The sequence below is a fragment of the Eucyclogobius newberryi genome, unplaced genomic scaffold (genome assembly GCF_026437365.1).
Source record: "Eucyclogobius newberryi isolate DKJ021-1_F unplaced genomic scaffold, fEucNew1.0.hap1 SCAF_12, whole genome shotgun sequence".
NCBI lineage: Eukaryota > Metazoa > Chordata > Actinopteri > Gobiiformes > Gobiidae > Eucyclogobius > Eucyclogobius newberryi.
In genome coordinates, this window is record NW_027315746.1 from 25,122,140 (window position 1) to 25,131,732 (window position 9,593).

At 43.0% G+C, this 9,593-nt stretch overlaps 1 protein-coding gene across 5 annotated transcripts in view; it reads right to left on the minus strand.

Annotated features, from left to right (window-relative positions):
* LOC140356588 (voltage-dependent R-type calcium channel subunit alpha-1E-like) overlaps positions 1-8,870 on the minus strand; it is an 80,683-nt gene extending 71,813 nt beyond the window's left edge. For all 5 annotated transcript variants that reach the window (XM_072441652.1, XM_072441650.1, XM_072441651.1 and 2 more), the window contains exons 1-2: positions 8,733-8,870; positions 4,740-4,960 (exon numbers count right to left, since the gene is read on the minus strand). In XM_072441652.1, the coding sequence (XP_072297753.1) occupies positions 4,740-4,925 (186 nt within the window). In that variant the 5' untranslated portion in view covers positions 4,926-4,960; positions 8,733-8,870. The remainder of the gene's footprint in view (positions 1-4,739; positions 4,961-8,732) is intronic.
* Positions 8,871-9,593: the final 723 nt, after the last annotated feature.

Genomic DNA, 9,593 nt, shown 5'->3' on the forward strand with positions numbered 1-9,593 from the left:
TTTTGAGGTTGGTGGGCAAAACGCACTAGGAGGAGTTTGTTAAAGTGTGAAACATAAAAATGTGGTAATTTGAGAGATTTTGTGGTTTTCCCATAGGGATAACATGGGATGTTTCTGTCATCGCTATGACTACGCCGTAAAAATTAAGGCATTTGTCTGATTGGCTTTTGTGATCGGGACGGCAAAATAGAATTTTGGGTAAAGTTTAGACAATTTTGGTAAAACTAATTTTAGACCTTCAATGTTAATTTAAAGGTCACTCTGTAGGGGGCGCTATCGCAGCCATTTCAATTTTGTCAGCCTAAACTGGTCCAAACTAGAAAGTTTAACAACTGATTCAAATTTGGTCCTAATCGGACTTGTTTTGATCAAATGGGAGCAATTTTTAGATCTGCAATATTCCAAAATAAGTTGTCCAACTTTGCGGCTGCGCCTCACACAGACCGTAAAAGGTATCTCAAAAAATTGGATAACTTTAGATGCCCCACTTGTCCAGAGGACGTCCGCCGATTTTGAAGTCGGTGGGCAAAACGCCCTAGGAGGAGTTCGTCAAAGTTTGACGTGAACAAAATGGCTAACACAGCGTGTTTTCATTTTCAAAGGAAGATGGCAGCCATAGGGTAAATCTGGGGGCGTGGCCACAATAATATTTTTTTTTTGTCCTCACGAGAGGAATGTGTGTTCCGAATTTCGTAGCTCTACGACAAAGTTTACCTCGGGGCGTCTCCCATAGGCGCAATGTATTTTGACTTTTGTCGGTGGCGCTGTCGCGCCATTTTTTAACGAAAAAAAAAATGGCCCAGAAAAAACAAAATTTTTCGCCGATTCTGAATTTTGGGCAAAGTTTGGTGAGTTTTTGAGCATGTTCAGGGGGTCAAATTAGAGTTCAAAGCGATGAAGAACAAGAAAAATAATAATAATATTTTTAGCAAAAACAATATAGCCGTTTCCACTATAACAACAAATTATACATCGTTTGAAAGCTCTAAGCCTTCCCGATGCCGCCATGGGGTGGAATCATCATTACGAGCGCTTACGCGCTCGTCACTCCCTATTCCGTCGGGATGCCCCGCCCACTCCCCATAGACTTCCATTGATTTGAGCAGATACAAGCATGGCCCATGCCTGCGGCATGGATTCTCGTGTACGGGACGATGCCAGGAGGGTTTTTGGAGGAATGCAGCGCTTCGCGCTGCTGTTGTCAACAATTAGTGAATGGGCTACGCCCATTCACTAATTGTTGACTATTTCTGTCATAGCAGGAGTAAGTATGCATGATCCATGCCTTCGGCATGGGCTAGTTCACTGTACTTGCCAGGGGCGACGGGGCGCAGCCCGCATGTTTGGTCAAACAGTTGCAACGCTGCCTTCGGCAGCGTTGCGGGAGCAATAGGCCCTCCGCCCTGCTGGGGCTCGGGCCTAATAATAATAATATTTTTAGCAAAAACAATATAGCCGTTTTCACTATAACAACAAATTATACATCGTTTGAAAGCTCTAAGCCTTCCCGATGCCGCCATGGGGTGGAATCATCATTACGAGCGCTTACGCGCTCGTCACTCCCTATTCCGTCGGGATGCCCCGCCCACTCCCCATAGACTTCCATTGATTTGAGCAGATACAAGCATGGCCCATGCCTGCGGCATGGATTCTCGCGTACGGGACGATGTCAGGAGGGTTTTTGGAGGAATGCAGCGCTTCGCGCTGCTGTTGTCAACAATTAGTGAATGGGCTACGCCCATTCACTAATTGTTGACTATTTCTGTCATAGCAGGAGTAAGTATGCATGATCCATGCCTTCGGCATGGGCTAGTTCACTGTACTTGCCAGGGGCGACGGGGTACCAAACATGCGGGCTGCGCCCGCATGTTTGGTCGAACAGTTGCAACGCTGCCTTCGGCCCTGCTGGGGCTCGGGCCTAAATATAGCCGCAAGCGGCAATGATCGGCCCTCGCCACGCCGCCACGCCGCCACGCCGCCGCCACACCGCAAGAGGAGGGGGCGCTAACGCGCCCCAATTGTCCTTTTATTACGCCTACTGCTGAATCTGTGACGCTGTCACATCTTCTCCCCTTTGTTTTACCATCAAAAAGCTATTTTATTTTGAATTCTTGGCAAAATGTGCGGCTTTGCCGCACAGACACCGTGACTCTTTGAATGAAAATGTGGATAACTTTTGATGGTCCTGAAGATGAGTCTCACCAAATTTCAGGTTAATAGGGCTGACGCCCTGGGAGGAGTTTGTGAAAGTCTAAAGTGTAAACATGTTCTGGCGATTTCCCCATTGGAATAACATGAAAGGTTTCGGTCATCGTTACGGCAACGCCATAACAATTATGACATGGGTCTCATTGACTTTTTTGATGGGGATGCTAAAATTGAGTTGTGTGTCAAATTTCATATAATTTCGCAAAACTAAACATTTAACCTCCATATAAAATCTGTAGGGGGCGCTGTGGCGCCAAATGAATTTATTTCACTTCAAGTAGGTTTAGGGCAAAGAGTTTAACAACTGATTCTAATTTGACGCAATTCGGACTTTATCCGCGCAAACGGCAGAAATTTTAAATATGGGAGATTTCTGAAATTCTAGCTACAGTTTGCGGCTTCGCCGCACAGAGACCGTGAGAGGTATCAATGTAATTTGGATAACTTTTGATGTCCCACTCCTCAGTAGCATTTTCACCAAATTTCAGCTTTTTAGGGCTAACGCCCTGGGAGGAGTTCGTAAAAGTACGACGTTTGGAAAAACTCCGAAGTCATGTTTAGCCATTTTTGAAGCAATATGGCCGACATTTGGTTGGGCGGACGGCGTTGCCGTAATAATATTTTTTACTTCTCTTGTCACCATCTACCTCTGCGCCAAATTTCATGATTCTACGATCAGATTTTTTTTGGGTCATTTCCCATCTCTCAATGCATTTTTGGTACATTTGGGGGCGCTGACGCGCCAATTTTTTTTATTTTAGAAAAGGGAAATAGCCAGAATGTTGAGAGGCACGATTTTTAGAGGTGTGAACATTTTTGTGACTTTTCGTCAATGTTCACTGGGTGAAAAATAGGGGGGTTGGTCCCGAGAAGAAGAAGAAGAAGAAGAATATTCCGATGCGAAAACAATGTTTCCCATTTTTCAAATATCATAAACTATACATTTTCGGAAAGCGCTCGCGCTTTCCTACCTCATGGTGTGGGTCCCTGGTCACTGACGGGTACTTTCGTTAATTTTGAGTGGGCTCCGCCCACTTTGTGTTTTTGGCCCTCTATACAGTAATAATGTTCAATTTTTGCATTACATGCTTAGATGCACGGAACATGCAAGAGATGGGGAACGTATTCGTGAGCTACTTAGCGCAAATGAGTGCTTTATATGGGGATGACGACCGCGAAGTAAAGAAAGTAAAGTGCTCGTTTAGTGCGCACTTTTGCCCGTTTACAACGGTAATGTTCCATTTTCCTACTACTAATTAGTATGCACGGGGCGTGCATGAGTGAAGGAGTGCGTTAGTGAGTGTTTGGAAGTGGGCGAGCGCTTCGCGCTCGATTTCGTGCGCACTACGTGCGCACTTTCGCAGCCGTGCTTCGCACGGCCTTACAAGATTAATAGGCCTCTCGCCAGCTTGTGGCGCTCGGGCCTAATAATAATATTTTTAGCAAAAACAATATAGCCGTTTCCACTATAACAACAAATTATACATCGTTTGAAAGCTCTAAGCCTTCCCCATGCCGCCATGGGGTGGAATCATCATTACGAGCGCTTACGCCCTCGTCACTCCCTATTCCGTCGGGATGCCCCGCCCACTCCCCATAGACTTCCATTGATTTGAGCAGATACAAGCATGGCCCATGCCTGCAGCATGGATTCTCGCGTACGGGACGATGCCAGGAGGGTTTTTGGAGGAATGCAGCGCTTTGCGCTGCATTCCTATTTCTGTCATATTTCCTATTTCTGTCATATTTCTGTCATAGTAGGAGTAAGTATGCATGATCCATGCCTTCGGCATGGGCAAGTTCACTGTACTTGCCAGGGGCGACGGGGTACCAAACATGTTTGGTCAGACAGTTGCGGCAGCGTTGCGGGAGCAATAGGCCCTCCGCCCTGCTGGGGCTCGGGCCTAATTACCGGTATATACTGTATGTTTTTCACAATAACAATAACAATACAATAATTCAACAATTTCAGAAGCAAAAATAAGATATTTTGATTTGATGATGAACTACAAAAGAGAAACAATAAATGTATGATAAATGATTTTATCTGGCTGTTAATGTCACAGTTTGATTTCATAAAGCTGGTACTAGAGGAGTGGGGTTACACCATGTTAATGAAAGTGAAGGATGTCATTCATCGTAATTTATTGTAAAATTGCATAAACAATGAACCAAAATTCATGATACTGTGGAAATATTTTAAGATGATTCAATAAATTGATAATTGTGGTCACAATATAATTGTAAGAACTAGAAAATGAGAATTGTGAGAATTGTAGGCAACAGCAATTCTTTATTTTTTGTCTGTCTGATGATGAAGTTTGATTTTAAGAATGGTAAGCAATTGTGAAAGAAAGCCTATTAAGGATTCCAATGTTGTTTGGTCATGGTGCCAACAATCATGAAATTATAATAAAATCACAGCATTTCCCAAATCCCAAAATAGTAATTAAATCTGAATGTGAATATAGCAAATGTTCCTTTTTCTTCCCTGAGAAACCCCCAGAAACGGGACATTGTTACATACGTACCTGTAGTGAGCACGAGCGGTTCCCTTGAGCCAGCCCGGGGCGCACAGTGGGGGGGCTGCTCTTCCTCCATGGCTCTGGTTCTGGGAGGGACAGGGAGGACTGGACTCTAGCCGGACTGTAGCCGGGCAGCGGGCGCAGACTGGCCGTGAGTGGCACATGCAGGGACTGGTCTGAGTTGGTGAGCATCTTGAAGGCTGGGCGCTGGCAGCCTCACCATAGTGCTATAAATAGAAGAGAAAAAAAAGGCAGCCATTGATTAGAGAAGAATGGCTATGACTGGTGCAATACAGAAAATATGTAGCAAGCAATATCCAACATTTTCTATTTGTTCTAACTTTTAACTTAATCACAATTGTTTATACTATATTCAGTCTTATTATGTTGTTCTGTGATGATGTAAAAGAAAAAATATCTGATTTTAATCCGGATAATTCTGCCCAAATGACGATCTCAAAGTCATTCATCATTTCCTGGTGAAGGGTCTGTCATCTGCTTGGGTCATGAAAATGTTATTTGCTTTGCCTGGAATGTTCCACAGTATGCTATAAACTTTACTCGATTATTATGTTATATATATTTTTTGTTTTTTTTTGTTTTGTGGAGTCACCTGCCCGTCCCCATGAACATACTATATTATAATATATATCCGCCCAATGACCCATTTCCCCCAGTATTTGCTTGTTCCACCTGGTGAATCTGGCACAGTGCCGCACCCCTGTTTGTCTTTTGTGTTTATTTATTTATTTCTTAACCAATCTGTTTAATCCTGGAAAGTATAGTCATCCTCCATGCCGCACGTGGGACGCATGAAGCTCAATGTGATCGTCTGCAGAACAAAAGCAGTCTATTCAAGGCGAACAATTCATTCGGAAATTTGCAACAAAAGCTACAAATCGTCCGCTCTTTTCCCGGCTTATTACCATCCAGTGCATATGTTAGGAGGAGCCGAGGCTTTTGATGATCAGCCATGCAGAGATAGTAATAGTACAAGTGGGTGGAAGAAGTCTCAAGGATGTATAGAAAAAGCGGGACGAGTTGAATTAATGGGGAAGACGTCTGTACTTTATGTGTGAATGTGGCACCGTGTAATTCCTTGTGGTTAATGTTCTGGGTTAGCAATAAAGAGGGGACAGTTATGCCATTACGAGGAAGACTTGGTTGCACAATGGGTCTGTGGTGGGAGAATGTATACAGTGTGAGACTAGAGAAGCTTTGGAGGGAAATATTCATGAATTAGAAACACGTATTACAAGTAGGATTGTCAAGATTATTCAGTTAATCGATAATCGTAATTATTCAGGTCACAATGTAACTGTAAAAACTACAAAAATTGAATAGTGTGAATTGTAGGCAGCAACAGAGAAAAAAATCTGTTTAAATGATATGCCCAAAAAAAAGTATGTGTAAAGCACTTTTTAATCTTGTTTATGTGACAATCTAATTACTTAAAATGTTGTATTGTGACATCCCTAGTTAGAAAAGCTTGTGACCTAGAGATAGACCGGTATTAGCTTTTTACGTAACACTTATTAGCCACCACCTCCACTATAGTTTGCGTTGGTCGACCACCTGATTAAAAAACAGTTACATAAAGGCCTGTTCCAAGTGAGCAATGCAAAACATGTTGTAGAAGCAATAGATATTATGTTCCTGTTTAATGAGTATTGAGAATTGACAGTAATATAATACACCGCAATTTGTGGAAAATGCTCAAATCAGCCCTACAATATATACAATATCTAAAAAAAGAAAAACTTCGGCATCGACCATGAAAAAAAAAGTGTGTTTTGGGTAAAGATTGGTGTAGCAGTGGTAGCAACATACCTAGAAAGCGATACAGATTTGACCACGTTTTCTTTACATACAATCACACTTTTTTATTTGGTCTTAAGGAGCTGGACAAGGACTAAATAGTTGTTGCGACTGAAGTGCAGCTGAGGGGACGATGACTGAATGAGGCGCACAAGGAGATGTGAGTCACCCGTCTGTGCTACCTGGAGCTCTGCAGGGCTCAGACATGGACAGGTTTTACTCTGGTCCTGCAGCTGTGTACAAGGTCAAAGCACATTCACACACAGAGCATTTGTCCTGGCGCCAGGAAGTTCAATCCAAATTTTGGGTTCGCAGACTGGCAAAGAAGTGTTTTGGCTACATGATCAGAAGTTCTTATGAAAAAAGTAATTTGTGTTTGGAAAAAACAAATCGTTCTTGGGTCAGGTCCATGTGCACCGTGCTTTTGAAGTAATGTTACATCTTCAAAGTAACGTCTCTTGACATCATTAGTTGTGTAACAGTCTTGCCAGTTTCGTAATGTGTATATTTTATCTGTTTCTACATGGATAACAGGCTCCTCCTCCTCCATCATCCTGATCAATACACTGGCACAAGATCTGAGGAAGTGTTGTCGTGCCCTGCAGTCACACTGATTCTGAAAGATTGCTCAAAGGTTAATCAAAGTTATTTTAAATCTTCTTCTTTGCAGGCTGCGTATGATGCAACTACAGTACATTCATTCAACAGCAGGTTTGCACTTTAAGTTGCTCTGAAAAGTTTGCCTTTTTGTGTTTTTACTGTTTCACACCAGGCACCAGCTTTAAAATGATTACAAAATCCCATGTTCCATCAAATGTGCCATAAGCTTGGAGAGCCATGGCATAGACACTTTAGTCTGCGCTAAAATACACAAATATTAGTATATCATGATACAAAACGTTTGACATTTTTACTGTTTTGATGATTAAAATGTGTGCGTTTTATAGTAAGTAGATGCAGGTTGTGGTTTAACAAAGAAATACTGTCAATAAAATGGTTCAGTTGTAGTCATCTGGACTCAGTTTTTCTAAACTGAGTCCAGATGACTACAACTGAACCTTTTTCTACAATGGAACACTCCTGGACGAATGAGGGATTACACCGACACTGTCAATAAAATGTTCTTAAAATGGTGACATATCGCAGAATATCATATGCAATATATCGATTATCACATCGAATGAGCCATGTACCGTGCAGTATATCAGATCGTGAATGACCATGCAATTCCAAACCTTATAACAAACCAAATCAACCAAAGGCAGTTACTAGGCCATGGGTCAGCCATTTTCACACAGTAATGACAAACTTGAGTATCTGATGAACAGCACTAAAGCTTCTCATTATTCTGCACACAGCGGCTGGACTTTAAACTACATGGCTAACCCTACACCTATTATAATGATCCATTTCATAACATTAGCTGGTGCAATAGACAAGAGTGAGTCACAACACGGAGCTGTGGCATCTACACACTTGGATAAAGTGAAAATATTCTATATTTAATTTAAATTGAAGGGGAAAAAGTGTCATTATGAGTCATTTTGAACAGTTTTTTTTGTTTTGTTTTTGCACGCTGATCCAAAAACGTCCACTCCATCTTCAGCACACACTGAATGAAATGTCACATCTTTTGGATCAGTGTCTTGTTTATCTGCAGGGTGCATCTTGGACTCAAAATGCCATGTTGTTCTGAGATATCGATCTGCACTGGACTGTAACACCCTGGAATGATCTCATGAGCAGCTGGAGGCTCTGAGTCTCTTTGAAAGAAAAAGAAGAAGAAGCAAAGAAAAGAAAAAAGAAAAAAAAAACCTCGCACGTATAGATTTTAAATATCTAAATGAGTCCCTTGCCGCGCGCTTTAATTAGTCTGCGCCTTTTCGACTCATTTGCGCGCGTCAGCTGAGGGTCGCCGAGGCTTTCACTAATACGGTTTATTAAGTCGCCAGGAAACAGGTAAAGCTAATTAAGAACCTTTTCTTTGTTTTTTTCTTTCTTTTTTTTATTCCCAGGGAGAGTTTTCAACACATGAACAAGTCGCACGCGCACACCCACACTCACCACAAATGTCAAGATCTTACCAAGAAGCGGAAAGTGACGCGCGCGTAAAAATGCCAAAACAAGACAATTAGCAAATGGAATAAAACGGGGGGGGGGAGGAAAAAAAAAACACTTTACCTTGAGGCGCAGCGCTTTTCTTCATGGTCAAGAGAGTCTCAAATAAGCCCCCCACCCGCCCCAAAAAAAAAAACTGTTCCCAGGTCTTTAGCTCCAAGTTGACGCGCGGCTGCTGAGCTGCGAGGATTCCTTCAGGAGGAGCGGCGGCAGCGGTGCTGATGAGACCGCTGCATGATGGCTATAAATACTGCGATGTGGCCGGGAGCCAGAGGAGCGTGTGGCACACAGATGAGAAACGGGAACACAAACAGACGTGGAGAGAAGAAGAAAAAAACGGGGGGGACGGGATTGAGTGAGAGAGAGACGGGGGGAGGACGCGTGCATGCATCTCCGCCGGCGTTTTGCGTTGGCGGTGGCGGTGGACCCTCTTGAGCGCGCGCTGGTCCAAAGTTAATGTCACACGCTGTAGGTTTGGAGCGGGCGATGAGTGAGAGGGGAGTAAATACTGAGAGGACTGAGCACGCAACAGGTCTGGAAAGTGGATCGTGGAGCGCTTTTGCGTTTGTTTGGGGTGTTTTTTTGGAGATGTTTTGCCGCTAGGTGGTGGACTCCGGTCGCGTACCTGGTGAGGCCATAAAATAAAAGATCCATGGGTGAGACATGGAAGAGAGGAAGTTCTTCAGAGGAAAGAGAGAGAGAGATTCACTGTGAATGGTGTTGACATCCAGTCCCCAGCTCTATATTAAGATCTATCTCCTTTGTGCCAGTGCGCTCACCATCACCATATTTTCAGCTCCTAAAAATGAAGGGAAAACATGAAAGGAGCTGTGGGTTTCCAAGTAAAAGCATGTTTGTGTGTTATTACATGAAAATCAGATCTACTGGAGAATAAGCAGATAACAGAATATTTAGAGCGGGTTT